This window comes from Trachemys scripta, chromosome 2 (assembly GCF_013100865.1).
Source record: "Trachemys scripta elegans isolate TJP31775 chromosome 2, CAS_Tse_1.0, whole genome shotgun sequence".
In the NCBI taxonomy this organism is placed as follows: domain Eukaryota; kingdom Metazoa; phylum Chordata; order Testudines; family Emydidae; genus Trachemys; species Trachemys scripta.
In genome coordinates this window covers 65,213,336-65,233,931 of record NC_048299.1, presented here as the reverse complement: position 1 = coordinate 65,233,931, position 20,596 = coordinate 65,213,336, and the positions used below count along the sequence as shown (strand labels likewise).

At 39.0% G+C, this 20,596-nt stretch overlaps 1 protein-coding gene across 1 annotated transcript in view; it reads right to left on the bottom strand.

The window, feature by feature from the left end:
* Positions 1 to 20,596, bottom strand: part of KCNH8 (potassium voltage-gated channel subfamily H member 8) — a 343,253-nt gene that overhangs the window by 130,586 nt on the left and 192,071 nt on the right. The window contains exon 5 of the mRNA XM_034760755.1: positions 20,034 to 20,274. Coding sequence (XP_034616646.1) covers positions 20,034 to 20,274 — 241 coding nt within the window. The remainder of the gene's footprint in view (positions 1 to 20,033; positions 20,275 to 20,596) is intronic.

Sequence of the window (20,596 nt, the reverse complement as noted above, 5' to 3'; positions counted from 1 at the left end):
GCCCTATGGGACATATAGAACTTGCTTATTATAGAAGCTTCTATTACCCTTTGAAACTCAAGACTGCAACTCGTGTGTGTGTGTGTGTGTATATGTTTACCTGCTTTAATCTTGTAAATAACTCACTGATTTCCTTTTCCTAGTTGATAAATCTTTAGATTTTTATTATAGGATTGGCTACAGACATTGTGTTTGGTGTGAGATCTAAGGTGCAATTGATATGGGGTAAGTCACTGGGCACAACCTGACTATTGTTGAGATTTTTGGTGTAAAGGACCACCTACCACAAAGGCAAACTTATCTGGGTGACAAGATAGACTAGATTTCAGGGTAGCAGCTGTGTTAGTCTGTATCCTCAAAAAGAACAGGAGTACTTGTGGCACCTTAGAGAAGATAGACTAGAGTATCCAAGGGAACAGTTTGTGACTCCATGTTAAGGCTGTTATAGTACCTGAGGAGTTTAAAACTTAATACATGGTTGGTGAAATATAAGTATAGAACTCAAAGCCAATTTGGGGTTTGCACTTTGCTTCCTAAGCGTCTGCCCTGAGGTTGGAACTCACTCTTGAGTCACTGGAGGACAGTTTAACAGCAATGATTATGTATTCTTTGAATTGTGAACTTGCCTATGGGCCTCAGTCATGGATCAGGGACCCATTGCTCAAGGCACAGTACAAACACAACAAAAAGATGATCCCTATAGATCTTACAATCTAGGGTAAGACAAGAGACAGAACAGAGAGAAGGGGAGGCAGTGTAGTCTAGTGGGTCGAACACTGGTCTGGGACTCAGGAGTGGTAAATAACTGTCAAGGCTGAATCCCCACTCTGGCACTTCGAGTGCAGGAAGTGGGGGCCCGCAAGGATTTTAAAAATTAATACTGGCCACTCCAGGCTTGTATTACACTTCCAAGGTTACAGCGTCTCTCTGACCTTGGCTTGTAAATGCTGCCACCACCCAAATGCAAACAAACAACCACCTTTGACCCCAGGGGTACCTTCAAGCCCTTTTACCCCCTCTCCTTCCCCCGGAAGAGCTGAGAAAGAAAATAAAAGGAAATTAGCTGTTGCCACCAGCTAATCAAACAGCATATACACAAACCTCTTAGGAAACCAAAAATCCATTCCTGTTCTTAAAAAAAGTAAATTTTATTAAAAACAAAAAGGAAAAAAAATACATTTGGAACTTAGGCTTTTGTAAGATTTTAAAAGAGCAATTCCAAAAATTAAGCACCCAAATTAGCTTTCTTGGGGGGTTCAGCTTAAAGGTTACAAGCAAACAAAAGCATCAGGGGTTAGCACAGAGGAATCCACAAGCCAAAATAAAAAATAAACCTGATTGTGTCTAACTAAACATTCCCTATCCAAATTATTTCTTCTAGATATGGAAGATAAATTTTCATACCTGGTTCAAGCCTTACATAGCATTGCTGCTCCATGTCTCCTTCTCCAGAGAACAGACAAAGGGAAAGTTTCTTTCCCCATTTTAAAAAGTTCTAGCCTTCCCATTGGCTCTTTTGGTCAGGTGCCCCTTTTTTTCCCCCTTTACTTGGGGGACTTTTTAACCCTTTACAGGTAAAGCAATTAAAGAACAGCTACCAAGAGGGATTTTACAGCTAACTGTCTGGCTGAGTGTCCATCAAAGGGAGCTATCCCCCCCCATTTTATTTATAACAATAACAATGAGGATAGGACAATCATGCAGAGCAAACCTGATTACTTGGTAAGCTCGGCCCATTCTGACAAAATGCATTTTAAAAGAGCTAAATGAAAAGCTATGTATTTAGGGAACAAAGAATGGAGACTATACCTATGTGAAAAGGATTTAGGTGTCATAGTGGACCATCAACATAACACGCGCTCCCAGAGTGATGCTGTGACTAAAAAGGCTAATGTGACCCTTAGATTGATAAGCAGGGGAGTAGGGAGTATGAGAAGTGAGGTGATTTTACCTCTGCATATGGCATTGGTGATATTGAGTGTGGAATACTTTGTACAGCTCTTGTGTCCACATTTTAAAAGGGATGTCAAAAATTGGAGAGGGTGCAGAAAAGAGCCACAAAATTATTTGAAGGATTGGGAAAATGCTGTACAGGGAGATACTTAAAGAGCTCAATCAGTTTAGTTTATCAAAAAGAAGATTGAGAGTTGATTTGATTGGAGAGTATAAGTACCTTCATAGGAAGGAAATACCATGTACTAAAGGGTTCTTTAATCTAAATGAGAAAGGCATAACAAGAACCAATGGCTGGAAACTGAAGCCAGCCAGATTCAAATTATACACACATTTTTCACAGTGAGGTTGATTAACCATTGGAACAAATTACCAAGGGAAGTGGTGGATTCTCTGTCACTTGATGTCTTCAAATCAAGACTGGATACCTTTCTGGATGGTGTGCTTTAGCGTAGGGTTACCATTTGTCCAGATTCTCCCGGACATGTCCAGCTTTTTGAGTTAAAAATAGCGTCCGGGTGAGAATTTGTAAATGTCTAAAAATGTCCAGGATTTCCCCCGCATGCAGAGCGGGGCACAGCTGACAGGGCAGCCGGTTGGATCCTGCCACTCGCATGGGGCTCCGGCAGCCAGAGCCCCTCCTCTGCTTCCCCTTCCGGCCGGGCTCTAGAGCTCCTCCCCTCCCCTCCTCTCTCCCTCCCCCCGCCTTCTCAGATCGCCGCCTGCCAGGTCATTCACATCGGCCTCCGGCAGCTCTCGAGCTCCTCCCTCCTCCTCCTCCTCCCCTGCTGCCCAGTGCGCCGCATGGTACGGTAAAGGGGCCAGAGGGTGGAGAAGGGGCAGGGGGGTTCTGGAGAGGGCAGTCAGGGGACAGGGAGTAAGGGGGAGTGGATAGGTTGGGAGTTCTGGGGGTCCTGTCAGGGGGTGGGGAGCAGTTGGATAGGACGTGGGAGTCCCCGGGGTCTGTCTGGGGGAGGGGGTGTGGATATGGGGAGGGAGTATGGAGAGGGGTCGAGGCAGGCAGGGAGCAGAGGGGGTTGGATGGGTTGGGAGTTCTGGGGGTCCTGTCAGGGGGCGGGGAGCGGTTGGATAGGACGTGGGAGTCCCGGGGGTCTGTCTGGGGGCGGGGGTGTGGATAAGTGTCTGGGCAGTCAGGGGACAGGTAGGGTCCTAGGGAGGCAGTTAGGCTGGGGAGTTCTCAGAAGGGGGCAGTCAGGGGACAAGGAGCAGGGAGGCTTAGATAGGGGGTGGGGTCCTAGGGGGCAGTTAGTGGCAGGGCTCCCAGGAGGGGGCAGTCAGGGGACAAGGAGCAGGGGGTTGGGGGTTCTCAGGGGGGCAGTCAGGGGGTGGGAAATGGGAGGGAATGGATGGGGCGGGGATGGGGCGGGGCTAGAGCGGGGCTCCCCCCCACCCAGTGTCCTCTTTTTTGATTGTGGAAATATGGTAACCCTACTTTAGCGAAACACAAGTTTGGGGGTTCAATACAGTGGTAACAGGGTGAAATTTAATGGACTGTTATATACAGGAGGTCAGACTCGATGATCTAATGATCCCTTTTTAGCCTTAAACTCTATGAATCTATGAATTGAGGGTTGCCATATGATAAAGTGAGGGATGCCATATTTGTCTGACAAAGGCAACAGCATGAAGAAGTCTTCCTACATTTTTATATCTTCAGCAACTTAAGGACAAACAAACAAAAAGTCTAAAATACAAAATATAAATCCCAATGTCCTAGTGACGCACAATATTCCAGAACTCTTCTTTTATGCATACATTTGATTCAAGAGTCCATAATCTTGTCCTTAGTCACAATGGCATCTTGATTTGGTTAGATTCTAGGTACTAACACAATATAAATGTTAAATAAATAAATAAGAATAAACTAGGCAACTTCTCTATTTCAATAACTTGACTGTGCCAAAGGAAAAGGTTGACAGATGATCTGTGCCCATCCACACCAAACTTTCCAAAGACATTTGGTTCCACTGTGATTATTGTCAACAGGTCACTTACCTGATGAGATGATGGCTTTACTGGCCCCAACCCTGCAATGTGCAGTGCACAGGCACACTGCTGATTCTTCTTGGAAGAAGAACTTAAGTAGGGTCAGCAACCTGTCTGTATGCTACACAGCACATGTCAAGATGTTAGCTATGGGGCACACACTCTCAATTGTGAGGGAGGCTCATACTGGATCATAAAGACAGTTAAACACAAGTTAAACATAAGTTTGGGGTCTGCCAATCTTGACAATATTTTTGTTTGTGTGTGTTTGTTGTTAATAAAGCACTACCCAAACAGACTTCAGCTCTACAAACTGTTGCTGCACCACTGAGCTGTACAGCTCTATCATTTTGTCAAACAGAAAAATTTGTTCTCTTTCAGAGCTTACGGATTTCACTTTAAAAAAAATATTACTCTTACTTGGGAGTATGATAGTTTAGAAAAAGATTAATTCAAAATGATTAGAATTAGTTCCTGTGCAAAATGACATCTTAGAACAGGAGAGAGTGAAAGGCAAAACATATTTTCTCTTTTATTTCCCCTTTGCACAATCCTTAATCCTATTTTCAAGTGAGTGTCAGTGCTCCAGAACATTCTGGAGACATTCCAGCCTAGTTTGGATAGCTGGGTACAAAGATTAGGCACTTGATTTCAGCTAAATATTACATGTTAGTTCAAAGGAGCCCGTTTTAAATGGTTTAGCAGAATTAGTTGGGTGCTTAATGTTCAGATGAATAATGAAAAGCACCAATGTAAAGCTTTTTTCTACCATGAATTTTTAAAATCCCCAGCACAAGGAAATATCTATCATGTAGTTGGATACAAGTTTAAACAAAAACACCAAGATGTTTTCTGAGAATGCAGAATTAATTTAATACGTAGGCTTGATTTTCTTAAAATAATTATTGCATACACCAGGGTCATTTGCCAGCTAAATACTCCCTGAGGGCACAGAGTTTATTGCTACTGTTTACTGAGCATGACGATGTTGGATATGGTACAGTGCATAAAGGAAGAAATGATCCTTGCCCTAAGGGGGCACTACAATATACAGGCTCAATCCTGCTCTCATTGATATTTATGGTAAAATGCTCAATGACTTCAGTGGGTGTAAGATCAAGTCTTAAGACACACTTTGACGTTGCACTCCATATGCTTTATTAAAATATGCTTGGAATATAAATATAATGTAACTGGAATATGCTTTATGCAAAAGGTCTCTTGTAAGGTATCATTACAAAGCTTATAATCTACTGAGTGTGTTCATCCTATTTGTATGTACTTATCATTCTTATATCTAAGAAATATGAAGTTAACTCTGAGGTCCTATTGTAATTATGCAAAGTGTGGGCCATTAATGGTGGTTTAGATTCTTGATGACAGCCATTGACTAGGACAATTGGCTCTAGATGGTTTATTTACCTGCAAGCCTTCTTGTGGACATGGGGGCCAGCATGTGGGTAATGAAGAATGAGGTCTTACAGTGACATGTGACCATGTCACCTGTTACTGGAATCCATCTTAAATCTAGTGCTTTTCCATTTAGAAGGAGGGGTGGGAACCCAGAGAGACAAAGGATTCCTGCCTTGGGCCAAAGCTATAAAAGGGAGTTGAACAGAACAAATGGGGCTGCAGTCATGAAAAAATCCTTAGTTGCCACCTGAGCTGAAACTAACAAGAACTGTACCAGGGGAAAGGCTTGGGCCCAGACTAAGAAGGAGTCTAGTCTGTGAAAGAAGCTTATTGGAACATCTCTGAGGGTGAGATTTACCTGTATTCAGTTTCTTAATATATTAGACTTAGACTTGCATGTTTTTGCTTTATTTTACTTGGTGACTTACTTTGTTCTGTCTGTTATTACTTGGAACCACTTAAATCCTATCTTTTATTCTTAATAAAATCACTTTTGTTTATTAATTAATCCAGAGTAAGTGATTAATACCTGGAGGAGCAAACAGTTGTGCATCTCTCTCTGTCAATGTTATAGAGGGTGGACAATTTATGAATTTACCCTGTATGAGCTTTATACAGAGTAAAACGGATTTATTTGGGGTTTGGATCCCATTGGGAGCTGGGTGTCTGGGTGCTGGAACCAGGAGTACCTGCTGAGTGGTTTTCAGTTAAAGCCTGCAGCTTTGGGGATGAGGTTCAGACCCGGGGTCTGTGTTGCAGCAGGCTTGCATGTCTGCTTCAACAAGACAGGTTTCTGGAGTCCCAAGCTGACAGGGAAAAACAGGCTCAGAGGTAGTTTAGCACGTCAGGTGACAGTCCAAAGGGGGTCTTTGTGACCGAACCTGTCACACACACCATGATGGAACATTCCAAAAACACATCGGTGGGTTAGCTGAAGAGATGAAAAAGAGATGAATTTCTTTGTCTCACTGAGTACGTTTCTTTAATAGAGTTTAATGAGATGTTAAAATTATACCCAAGAGTAAACCATTTTATTGATCTATAAAACAATCTGCAAATCTGCAAATTTAAAGGCATATAGTGGCCTAAAGGGCTCCCGTGGTAGCAAAGGTTAATGTTTGTTGGCACTGTGACCTGACCAGTTTTAATGCAACATTAGACTATAGAGTACCAAATGTAATAATTAAATTTCTGTAAATATTACAGTAATGATTCTGTGACTTTTAAAATTGCCATTTCTTTTACACAAAAGAGCTTGATTTTGAGAGAAGGCTTGCAGAGCTGCTAACCCTAAGCATTCCAAAAATCAATCAATCAAACCCCAAATATTGTATAATGAAATTGGCTAAAAAGGAGATTTTTAAATAAAGAAATTTTAGGTTCTTATTTGTTTTGTGGGTTTGAATCATTATTCATTATTTTAGGCTTTTCTATGCAAGCATAAGGGCTAGAAACAGCTTTAATTTGGTAAAGAAGATTTTCACATAATCATATGAATCCAGGAGCTAGGATTTTCAGAAAAATTCAATGACAAAAAAGGTGTGTTAACGCAGAGTTAAGGTTGCTCAATGGAGTGTTGTCCTCTTGCAGAACATCGAGTTCAGCAAAACACAAAACTTCTGAAAACCATGAAATTAAATGATGTTAAGGTTGCCCATGCAACTTCAACTTTGCCCTCTCTCAGCAATGCCCTATTAACACACATACATTTACTCTGCCAAAACCACAGTTGCTGAAATATACAAGCTCTTCACCTCCATTTATAACTTATTCACTCTCACCCACAGGATTTCATCTAAACACTATCAAAGGACAAAAAGGGGAAAAACAAAGTTGTTCATGACACTTCTCCTCTATCCTCTTTGAGCGCTGTCTCAATAAGCATGTATCACATAATCATCCTTGGCACTATAAGGAAGTTTCAGTTCCTGGCATACCTTCCCACACTTAGCCAACTCCCCAGAGAGAACACCACACATGTACAATTTAAGAACCACTTCACAGCCTTTTACAGCTCATTTACACATACTCACAGGATACAATATCAACCTGCACTTTCACTTAACCATCACTAAAGCATTATAATCCTTTCATATTCCACCTCACTGCTGATAATGTCCTTTGTAATAAAAGCCTTATATCTTGCTTCTGACATAACCCACACCATCCTACACAGATATCATGCATACTGCATCCTGAAAGCACACATACACCTCTTTCCTTTCCTCACATATGAGAGGGTGCAAAATATATTTCTCCTCATAGCACAATCACAGCTCTGTCACACACTTCAAATTAATCCACACAAGGAAAACATCTCCCTGAATCTTCACTTCCTGTTACACATGTATTTCTTTTGCTGTTACTTCCCTACCCACTATAACCTGACTCACATGCAGTTGCTGGAGCAAAGGAGACCTGTGTTATAGTGGAATGGTGTTCCTGATCGCGTTTCAGAATGGTTGGAGGGTGGAGTCTGTGGCAGGGCTGCTGAGAGAAATCACAGACAGGGTTTCTGTTCCAAAATATTGAGAGTTATGTTTGAAAGACTTTATGACCTCATCCAATCTCCATACCTCATCTCTGAAAACAGTAAGGTGTCAGAGCTTGCAACATTTCTGTGCTGCACTGCACAGTACACATTTTCTGATCAATGTTCTACCAACATTTACTATTAACTTTCATATTGTTACTGTAGCAATTATTCAGATACTCTGCCAAATCAGAGAAAATTAACAGAACTCTCAGACTCAAATCTCTGATGCGCTCCAAATCTGCTCTCATACATGAGGTGAACAACAAGAAGAAGGCCCACATCACTTCCACTGAAGTGAATCACCATAATGTCTAGTAGATCACAACCTCTTAATTTACCAGTTAGGCGCTGCAAATTGGGCAAAACATGATGCCAATGCAGGTCACCTCTTTCCACCCAAATCAGTCTGTACTTAGCACTTACCATATCATGGGGTACTCCTTGCTCTCCCCCAAACTTTTCATGATACAGGCAGGGCCGGCTCCAGGCACCAGCCTGGTAAGCAGGTGCTTGGGGCGGCCGCTCCGGATAGGGGCGGCACGTCCAGGTATTCGGCGGCAATTCGGCGGACGGTCCTTCACTCCCGCTGGGAGCAAAGGACCGCCCGCCGAATTGCCGCTTCAGATTGCGATCGCGGCTGTTTTTTTTTTTTTGGCTGCTTGGGGCGGCCAAAACCCTGGAGCCGGCCCTGGATACAGGAATCACCCAGAATCCACACATTGGCAACCCTGTCAGTGCACATATTTCTTTTCCCCCAGTGGTAAAGATACCAGTGTTGTCAGTTCCAAAACCTCTGCTCTGGGTATCTTTGGAAATATCACACTAATCTGCTCTGAGATAAAGAAGTAACCACATGCCTCCTAGTTAAACAGGTTTTCTCAAACAACCAATCCACAGCTTGCTTACCACCTGTCCACATTTCCTGCCCTCTCCCACAGACACAACCCCTCTCCCTAGCCTCCCCCTCTTTTCCTCCCACCGGACAGAATCACTGTGTCCTTTGTCTCTGGCTCTCCCCCACTTGATATAACAAAAATTTTGGTTAGACCCGCTGCTGACTATTCTGTTGCACTCACAGTAAACCTCCCTGTAAAATACTATTCTCAATTTGGGTGCCCCAAAGATTTAGTGGGTGCCATGCACCACCTTGGGTAAAACTTGACAAATTGAGACCATATTGACCTACATCACATCAATAGTTTGATCTCTGGCTCTGTGCACAAAACCCCCCCAACGAAATTAAAAAACAAACAAACAAAAAAACAGCACTTAGAAACATTTTGAAAATGGCAATTTTGTTCAAGGCTTCTGTGGCCACAACCCCTTGCTCAAATAACCCCAAACATGGGTCACTAACCCTACCCACCACTCTCTAAAGGCACACCAAATTTCAAAGGAAGTCAACTAAGCTATTCCATTTTAGAAAACTTAGAAATATCAACTTTTAAGTAGAAATTGTGATACAACTATAATATCCAATACCTTGAAACTCATGATAAAACCATGAAAACTAGCAACTCTGGGCTTGGCATTTGTTTTTACCTTAAGCCATGTTAAATAAACAAAATGTCTTAAATACGTTGAGACTTTATAAAAGCATAGTGTCTTCAGAAAACGGTGTCCTTTTATGAGATGCAGTATTGTAGCCATATCGGTCCCAGGATATTAGCGTGACAAGGTGGGTGAGGGAATATCTTTTATTGGACCAACTTCCTAGCCTGAGCCCTAGCATCTACACTGCAATTAAACAATCGGTTAGGAGAAGCCCTGCAAGCCTTAGTCAGTGGATTGCAGTGTAGACATACCCCCAGTGCCATGTAGGGTGACCACATGTCCCGATTTTATAGGGACAGTCCCAATTTTTGGGTCTTTTTCTTTTATAGGATCCTATTACCCCCCACCTCTGTCCCGATTTTTCACATTTGCTGTCTGGTCACCCTAGTGCCATGTCACGTATTACTGGAATGCTGCAACTCTGATTGCAACATTATGCTAATACGTACTGATGATTATGTACTTAATTGCTAAAGTGCAAGAAATTAGTGATCACAGAAGTCACAATAAGGGGATAAGAAATAATGGCTTCAGCCAAAGATTTTGTGAATCGGTTAGGTAGAACCGTGAATTGGTTAGGTAGAAAGATATATGTGAGAGAAAAATCTTTATAAACAGAGACCTGTATATGATCACTGACAAAGCGAACATTGACCATATTTAGCAGAAGCACAGACGCCGATCTGGTCACAGTTACAGCTGCCTACACAGTTCTGCCAAAAATATCAACTCGGTATATGGTCTATGTTGTGCTGCACTTTCAGCCTGACCCAATCAGACTCCCGTTAACTTAAATGTGTTTTGGAGCAGGCCTTTATAACATTTAACAGACCAGCTTTGTTCTAGGTATTCCCAATTCTAAATTTCTTAAAGTTCAGAATTAAGCCCTTTGAAACTTAATACTTTCTTTACAAAATAGAATTTTGTCCTATGGACTTTATTTGTAGCTTGGATGGTGTAAGATAGAGAAGATGGCCTCTTATATCCAATTCTCTTATTCACAGCCTTTTCTATTGTCCACTTTTCCCCCTTTGCAAACATCTTGAGAAGTCCATTTACATCATTACAGCCCATTCAGGTGACTTTTTAAAAAATTTTTGAATAAATGTGCTAAACATCACTAACAAGTCACAATAGAACTGACCTGATTCCACTGATCATGGATCAAAGATGTGTGTACTCACTATGTCTATTAAAAGTATAAATATAATATAAGAGTCGTTAACTACTCCATTTACATCATGGTCAGTCCAAAAGGCCAGCAATTTTGACACAATGGGTATTTTTATAATGAAAGGTTTTTATACTCTTGAACAGATAGAATAATAATGGCTGTAAAGAGCTGCTAGGAGCTGATTTTAATTTAATTATCATTATGACAACAGTAGAAGGTTAATTTATAATTATTTCTAGATCAACAAATAAATTACATTTACTAAAATTTATTTTAAATTGTTCCAACTTAAACATGAACATTCGATCCCTAATTCTGTTGTAGCACATATGCAGACAGATTCTAATTTTCATGCCAATGTCTCTCTCCAAACAGGGCTGGATTTAGGGGCAGGCGACTGCCTTGGGGTGCTGTTTTAGTTGTTAGCAACAAAGAGTAAAATAGAATGTTTGAATAAAACATTTCAGGTATTCCATAAGTAGAATCAGTTTTCACTAACCTCCTGGAATGTTCTGGAGCTTTGTAGAATATCATGGGGCCTTCCAGGCTTTCTGAGAACTACATTTGCTTTGAACCTCCCAGAATCTTGTCAGCCATGCCCTCTTGAGTATATATGGGGTGAGGCATCACTAGTCAGTGAGATATAAGAATAAAGTGAGAGACCAGCTGTGATATTGTGAACCTTGTTTTATTGTGTAAGTGTGAAAATGTACTTGTGTCTTAAGAGTTGAAGAGTGTAAGTAGTGACTAATAGAGAACATATTTATTGAGACGTCAGAAATATCTATCACACCCCTATCTATGCAACAATATAAAAGAAATGCTGTTACTTTCTGTGCCATGCTTAACACATAATGTTTGATAACTTTCTAAGACTGAGGAACATAGACTTGCTCCCCCTAATACCTACATCGAATAGTTCATAAAGAAGCAATGGACCATTACTGCAGCAAAACAATTCAAAATGAATTGATTGACCTCATGGCAAGGAAGGTGCTTGATAACATATTGATGAGACTTGGCAAAGTAAAGGACTATGCCATAATACTGGACTGCACTCCTGACAGCCACAGTGAAAAGATGTCATTTACAGATTTGTTGATAACAAGGGTGGCTGTATCCAAGTAAAGAAACTTTATCTGTTTCCGGTCTGTGGACAACTCTACTGGAAAAGACTTAACAGAACAGTTTAATGAATATTTTGAATGAAAATAAAATAAAGCTTCAAGACTGCTGTGGCCTGGGCTATGACAATGGAATGAACATGAAGGGAAGAAACAGTGGTGTCCAGGCAAGGATCCTTGCACTGAATCCAAGAGCTTTCTTCATGCCTTTTAGCTGCCATTCCCTCAACCTGGTTGTGTCATATGTGACATCATCTTCTTTAGATACAATATCTCTATTTAGAGTTCTGCACAGGATATACATCCAGTTTTCAGCATGAATCATCAGGTGGAAGATCACAGACTTCATGTTCAAATTTGTAACACTTGCTGGGAGAGCTGCATTGACAGTGTAAGGCCAGTGAGGTACCAAGTGACTGAGGTTTATGACACTGTGATGGAACTGGCATAGTCAAATAAAGACAAGGCCAGAATACTACACCAAAGCACAAATCCTGACAAACCAGATCACTGACTTCAAATTTCTGGTCTCAGTTGTGGTTTGGCACGATATCTTGTTCCAAGTAAACACTGTAAGCAAGGCATTACAAACTCAGTTAATGGACATCAGTACCATTACTACTTTTGAGGAGAAGCTGCCTTGATTTTGTTGTGGCTTACAGAGACAACGGATTTGAAGATGCTGTCATTGCTGCCAAAGAAATGGTGGAAAACTTCAGAGTTGAGCCTGCCTTCAAGGAAACTCGTATTCATTGGAAGAAGAGACAGTTTGGTTACGAGGACAGAGATGAGTTGATGGGAAGCTTGGAAGAAAAATTAAAGAGGGACTTTTTTGCTCGCTCATTTACACTGCTTGAGTGCCCATTGAAGAAAGGTTTGGACAAATGAAGCACCACAAAAAGACTTGGGGATTCTTGTATGATTTTAGTAAGCTGCTGGCGGACAGGAAATATTCGAACAATTGTACTGGACCTTTACCGGACAACGACACATAGGAATGTTCGGACGTCAATGATAAAGACCTTTATATCAAATTGGACAACAACCGTCACATTTTACAACACGGGAAGCACTCTCCACTTCATGTTCTCCAATTCATTCATGATGCAGAGCCAAAGGGCACTTTTCCTAATGTCTGGATAGCTTTGAGGATTCTGCTTACATTGCTAGTCACAGTCACGAGCGATGAGCACAGATTTTCAAAGCTCAGGCTCATTAAAACATATCTTTGATCGACGATGGCTGATAAGAGACTGATATTGCTTGCTATTTTATCACTTGAAACTGCCTTTCAATTTTCTAATGCTGTGCTTCAGTTTGCAAGGACAAAAGCAAACTTTTGAACTAAAGGACTAGAGTTCACATTTTAAGGCTGTCACCTACTGTAACACTATTTAATACTGGTCCACCTAATGTTGGTGCTCAGTTCAATTTCTTGATGTTTGTACATTTCAGTTATTCTTAAAATTAAGAAAAGTTTCTATAAGCTGAGAGGAAATGATTTTCTTATTTGTTTATATATGGCATGAATAAATACAGATTTACAGATCCTAACATGCAAATGTATCATCTTATATGACAGGGATAAATCATGCATGCAAATCGTGTATTAAAGTCGTGAAATGGGCTACAGAGGCAATAAAAAAATAAGGCATTCAAAAGTTTAACAAATGGGGGGAGGGGGTGCTGAAGACACTCCTCAACTAGGGCGTCGTATAATCTAGGTCCGGTCGTGTATCCACACACTTATGCCTGTACGGTCAATAACATTTTGTTGTTGTTTTAAGAAATGAAGCCTCAGATATGGGATTAAAATCTTCAGCTGCTGTAAATCAGCACAGCTCTAGTGAAGTCAAGGGAGATACACCAATTTACACCAGCTGGTTTATAACATGAAAGATAAGCTGCTCTCTGAGATTCTTTTAAATAGCAACACACAAACAAGATGACAAACAGATTGAGAGGCATCCTGAACTATGGCATTTTCAAGTGGCTTCCATGAATGTAAAATGTGCCTGCACCCATTTATAAACACAGAAACACTCCCACACACAAACAGGCATTTGTACATAGAAAAATCAGGTAGTTTATGCCTATCCACTCTATTTTCAGACAGATATACTTTATGAATGCAAATAGGGATTTGAGAGAGACAAGTAGCTTTGCTCGTAAGTTTTGTGGGTGTGCTAATGGAAGCTATTTGAAAAATTGTCAGCAAGTAACTCCTTGCTTTTGCCAGTTTCACTTTGTTGTTTTGACATGAAAATTATAGATAAAATACCCCAAACTTCTAACACAAAACAACTTGCCGGGTAGTTGATTTACATTACTAACTAATCCATAACTCATGGTTATTATTACAATATTCCTCCAATGGAATAAATTGTATGAGAAGTCGCATTCTATTCAGTTCATATTTTGCCATTATGAAGTGAAACCATTCAGTACTTAGGGACAAATTCTGCTATCAGATCATCACTTTATATCCCTTCTTGGTTTTTTTTTGCAACAAGTTTAGCAACTAGAGCTTTGAAACCTCCCTGTTTATCCACAGGAACTCTGTTGCCCTCGTAAATACACAAGTCTTCTGATCTACTCTTGTCAGTGTTTGTGTGATTTACATTGTTAGCTCTTCCAGGCAAGAACATTACTTGTTAAGCACTACAATGCACCTATGATGCTACATGGAGTAATAACTAATCATTTTCACTGGCAAAAAATATGAAGCAACGTGTATTTTTGTTAATAATGGAGTGAGTTATTAAAATGCTACTACCATCTTGTTACGGCTGATGTAGGCCAAATTTTGTAAGTGTACATTATACTTGACCTTTGATGGAATAATGTGCATATCTGAATCATTTATGCATAACCAATAGTGAGATGTATGCTTGTACTTTATTATTGTACTATAATTATTCAGATATTCATATGCAAAATGTAAGACCCAGGGAATTCATGTGGATTTATGGCAATGCTTGGAAGATTTGAGATCCATGGCTTAGATCCATTCATCTGGTATTTAATTTGTGAAAGATACATTAATGATCCAATTATTTTCCATGTTCTATAATAACATGCAACAGAAAATATCACAAAGGAAGCGTCTTATGAAAATGTTCTAATTGATGTGCTAGGTACAGTGTGTTGTATGACTGTGGTATGCTTATTTTGAACTCAAAAGATTAGGCTATAATAATTAACAAATGATGTATTGCATTTTACGGCAACATGCAGGGTATGTTGGTTCCGGAGTTGTTGGGATGTGAATATCACTGATCTCTACATTTCCTTGTAGCTCATTAAAAATGAGTTACTTACAAAACATTTCAGTTTTGTTTGTGAAATGGTATTCAACATGAGAAAAGTTTGTCTACAAGGCCATCTGTCATCTTACTAGGTTTGAATAACCTTATGTGGAGAATAATCATTATTCTACTGAAAATTCAAAGTTCTAATGGCTAATCTACCAAAAAATTGTTGCTTGCCTGAAAAGATTTCCAACTTCTTTTTAGGATAAATTCTGCTCATATTATTTTATTTAGTAATAATGATAGGACTCTACAATAGATCAATGATTTTTCAGGTAATACCACTTACAATTAAGAAGGTGATCAATGCTTTTTTAGATAAAGAAATGAAATAGATGGTTCTTTATCTGAAAGTCAGAATGAAGCAATTCGTAGAAACAAAAACACGAGACTGGAGATTTATACAAGGGTAAAAGTCACATGGCAACAATGGTGTGACTAACAAAATGGAGAGAGAAGAAATAATTTCCCCAGATAGATTAGTCAACTAGATCATCCAGAAGGAAAAGAGAACATGCCAAATAACCCAAGGTCCCTTATACTATATGTTACCCATGGTTTTCAGAAAACAAAGCAGTGGTAACATCACTGTTTTTCTCCAGACAAAAAGCAACACAGGATCCTGTGGCAGGAGTAAATCAACGGGGACAAGTTCCTCTATTTGATAAATGATTGGTACAAACAAGTGTAATTTTACCTAAAAATACTTTTTTATTAGGTCTCAAGCGCGCGCGCACACACACACACACACACACACACACACACACACGTACGTATGTGCTGTTGCCGTAGGTTCAGAGCATTCCAAACATTTACTGAAAGTCTGAGTTGGTTTTGAGGAATCAGCAACCCGCCTTCTGGGGCCCTCCTTCCTTCCACCTGGAGGGGAGCTTAGGTGCCAGATCCTTGCCTAAATAAAAGCTTCAATGCACGCTAACTAAACTTCGTATAGATTTTCTCCAAATAAAGCATACAACTCAAATTGCTCCTAACAGGCTAACAATTTCCTTAGCAACAGCCAATAACAATGCATTATTTTCCTCCTCAGAAAAGCAGCTTCAGCAAAAAAACTTGAACACAGACAACCAGAATCAAGATCAGTTTTCCACATTTCCACCCCCTTCTCATGAATCTGTCCTTTCACTTTATCTATCCCAGTCAGTAAAACTGCAGCTTTCAGCTGTTTTTGTCTGCCTAAGCAAAGCCAGATTTTGATCGTGGTTTTGTGGTATTCTCGCTTCCAGCTCAGGGGGTGCAAATGGGGTTAAGTGTGTAAGATGGTTGCTGATTGTATCAAATCCAGTTCTCTCATAACATAGTCTGTATGTCAAACCTTCACGCATACTGGAAAAGAACAGCATAGGGATAGATTGAGATCCTTAGCATACGTATTACATAACAAATCCTATCCAATTAGCTGCCTGTACAATATCATTTGCAAGAACTTTGAAATAAATGGTAAAATAAATGTGTTTTTCTTAGTCACCAATGAAACCCTTTAAAAACTTGTGTGTGAGAGCATTTAAATTCACTCGAGTTAAGGATTTCTCTTTGGGTCCATCTATTATTATTTTAAAAGAACTTTTAAGCAGTTTTTAGGTAGTCCTGTTAGTTAAAATAAAGCATTCTTCATAAAGATGGAGAAACAGATAAAAAATAAATATTTCTTTATAGAGTCTAACTAGATAAGAACGATATACAAAACTGGAAAGGAGAATAGAAAAAGGCTTGAAATAATAGCTACATGAAAACAAATGACCAAAAGAACACTTTAGTATGTACAGGATTTAACAAATTAAAATTAGGTTGAATTGTGAAAGATAACCATGTCCCCCTCTTGAAATAATAAAATACGTTCTTACCCCCAATCTTTGCTTTTGAGAATTTTAAAAGTTACAGCAGTTAAACCCACAGCTTGACCTACTATTCACTCTTTAGGAGAGACATTTAATCTGAACACTTCATTCCACTCACCAGGCTACTGATTCAGGAAAGCACTTAAGCATGCCCTTAATTTTAACAATGTGCTTAAATGGGATTTAGGCATGTGCTCAAGTACTTTGCTAGGAATGCCTTCCTGAATTGCAGCTCGGATGAGCCTGGCAGTTGTCTTCCACTCAAGGCAAAGGATTCACCCCAGCACTTTAACAGACATTTCTTTTCTCAAAGGAAAGCAACAGTCCACATCCTATTAATTTTCTTGGTAACTGGTATGCAGCAGGCACAGTATTCTATTGTTCTTGCTCATTAAACTTCACATTCTTCTAGAAAGTGCAAGAGGTATTTTTCCTTCTTGTTGTGAGTGCTTTACCCTCATCAGTGATACTGCTAAAAATGAGAGCATATCTTACCTAAAAATAAAACAAAGTTTATCAAAATTACACACGTGAATAAAAATGATCAAAAATTCTGAGATATCCAAGAGAGATTTAAAACAGATACAAGATTCTTCAGTATCTGCAAGTACAGTGATGCAGTAGTTCATGTACAACAAACCGATTACAATCAGTTCTCTCACTTTGCTAATCTTGAGGAATTTTCTCAACACTTTTTCAATGTCTCCCTAAGATTGCACAAATTATCCATCAAAAGTATCCTTGTCAAGGCCAACAAAGCCCTCAGTCTTGTGCTTTACCTTCAGTACATGACTAATCCCATTGATTTCAGTGTGCTTACTCATGTTCCGAAAGTTAAGTCCATGCTTAAGGGTTTTGCTAGACTATGGCACAAGAGAACATTAAGCCTATTATTTTCCATTCCCACATAAATATGAAAGAACCAGTTCTTACACACAATAAATAGAAACCCTAAAAGATCTGAACAACCTGTCTCCAGAACAATAGATCAAAAAATGAGAAAATCCAGCCTCTTTGTTAAAAAAATAAACAACGGGAGTGGAAGGGAGGAAGAGGGAGGAGGAGAGCGAAGGGGATAAATAAAACAACTACCAAAGAAAAATGTGTGAAAAAAAGAGTAAATGGTATTTGGGTACATTTTCAATGTGATGCTTGTGATTCTCATTACTGTTAATTGAAATTGGATAGATAAATCCCTCTTAGTGCACCAAAAATTTTACCCATATGTGTTTATTCATGATTTTACTTTCTTTACTCACTATATCACAAAGCCAAGAGCTGGCACAAAAAATAGCAGGCAAAGATCAGAGAAGTCAGGAAAAATAAAAAGAACATTTGCTACATGCATCATGGATACATCATTGTTGATGATTTATTGATATCAAAGTTGTGTATTTTTACCCAGGAATTGAAAGAAAAAGGTAGTGCTGGGCCTTAAATCTTCTGTCTTGCTACATATGAATAATACTACACATAAATCAGATAGACGCAGTGTATGTTTTCTCATACTCAGATTCCAATTACGCCATCATAACATCAATCAGTTATCTGCATTCTGTATGGTAAGGGAACCTGTGATCATCCAGTTATTTTAACCTTAAATCTACATTATTTTTACACTCTGTCTCTCTCTCCCTAAGATGGATCTAATGGAATTGATTTGTTTTTGCACTTTTTATAATGTAATCTGTAGTCACTTCATAACTGATTAGTGAAAACCTCAGACATTTTACAAAGGACAAAAATTCTCCTGTCTGATTTGCATCGCAGAACGTAGATCTCTATTGCATATTCTGCAATGGTTGAGGATAATGTGAGCAATTAACAGGGAATAAATAAAGAATAATAGTCAGTGAAGATCCACCCTGAGTATCAGGGAGAAGAAGTTTGCCTTAAATCTGCATTTGAACTCTACTTCCAAAGGTGAAGAGACAAATATTTCAGAATCTTCCACTAAGTATCATCCTTGCTAGCTATTCTTATATTGAAGTTAAACTTCTATCAGCAAAGGGGAAGAAACATTTTTCAAGATGATCTTAAGAAAAAACTCCACCCTCCCAGTTTTCTTCTTTAAAAATAGCCTACATTTGGTATTTGGTGTATAAGAAGTTTGGGTTTTGTTCTTATTTCTCATACATGAGCTAACCACTCATTCCAAATCACCTTTTTGGGGGGGAGGGGGAAACAGAAAAATGTATGGTATTTCCCATTTTATTTTGTACTTTAGATATTTTCTTTAAAGATACTTCTACTCTGCTGATAGTTTTATTCCCTCCTCCACATCCTTTCCTTTCTACCATATTGCATTCCCATGTCTCTGTGGGTTAAATAAAATCCTATTCAACTTTCCATGTTTCTCTAAAAAAGGCCTTACGCTATGTATTGGCACCAGAATTGCATTATACTCTTTATGTAATGTAGCTACATATTTTTTAATCAATAGATATAGAACTGTATTGGAACTACAAAAAGTTCTAAGACCCTTCCTGTTGTACTCAAAGGCCTATGTGAACATGTATGATCAGCTTTTCTGTGTTTATAAAGAAAAGGAATGAATCTCTAAAAAGAAATTCCGTGCACCACAAAAGAGCCATCAGGAATAATCCTATTTCCCAATATATTATATTTTTACCTCAATGTTTTGGAGATATAATTAGTGGATGGTTCATAAAACAAAAATCAGTTTAAGAATCTGAGAAGGGGACAAGCAAAAAAACAAAATTTACACTTCAAATACCAACATTCAGGTGGATTACAGAACATAACCAACAGTACTAATGTGGCCTGTGTTGTAATGAAACATGGAGATCATTTCTAATATGAAAAACATATTGCACCACTTTTTTAAAGCAGATCTCTCACTGAAACTATAATAACAAGCCTAACTAGAAACCACATTTTGGTATGTGGCATGATAAATATATAAGAATAAAGAAACCACCAAATATCTGTAAGGAAAAAATCTGTTAGGATGTTCTGCTGAGAAATTGAATATTTTAAAAAGTGATATAATTATCTGATCATAACTCCATCTTTTTACATTAAATTTAGATTTTCTATAAAAAATGAAAAACAAAATTCAGAAAGCAGAAAAATATATCTTACCTATGATAAAAAGAATTTCCACTGCAATGTCACTGACAGTTGTGCTTCGAGTTGTAGATAGCTCATCGTTGCCAATAAAGCAAACATTGTAAGGTACAGTCACAGCAACATAAAACGTTGCCAGTAAAATAAGCCAGTCCCAGCCAGCTTTAAAAGTGCTAAAATGCAACAGTATGAATTTGGACTTTTTTGCATCTGAAACTTTGTATTCCGGAAATGCTGGTTTATCTACAAAAACATTCTGAAAGAAAAAGAATGGGAGAAATTAGGAAAAAATATCTGACCTCAGATTATATTTCAATGAATCTGATCTTTCATGTTATAAAAAGAGCTACGAAATATTTGTCAAGTATCAGGGGGTAGCCGTGTTAGTCTGTATCTACAAAAACAACAAGGAGTCTGGTGGCACCTTAAAGACTAACAGATTTATTTGGGCATAAGCTTTCGTGAGGTTTTTACTCACGAAAGCTTATGCCCAAATAAATCTGTTAGTCTTTAAGGTGCCACCAGACTCCTTGTTGTTTTTGTAGATACAGACTAACACGGCTACCCCCTGATACTTG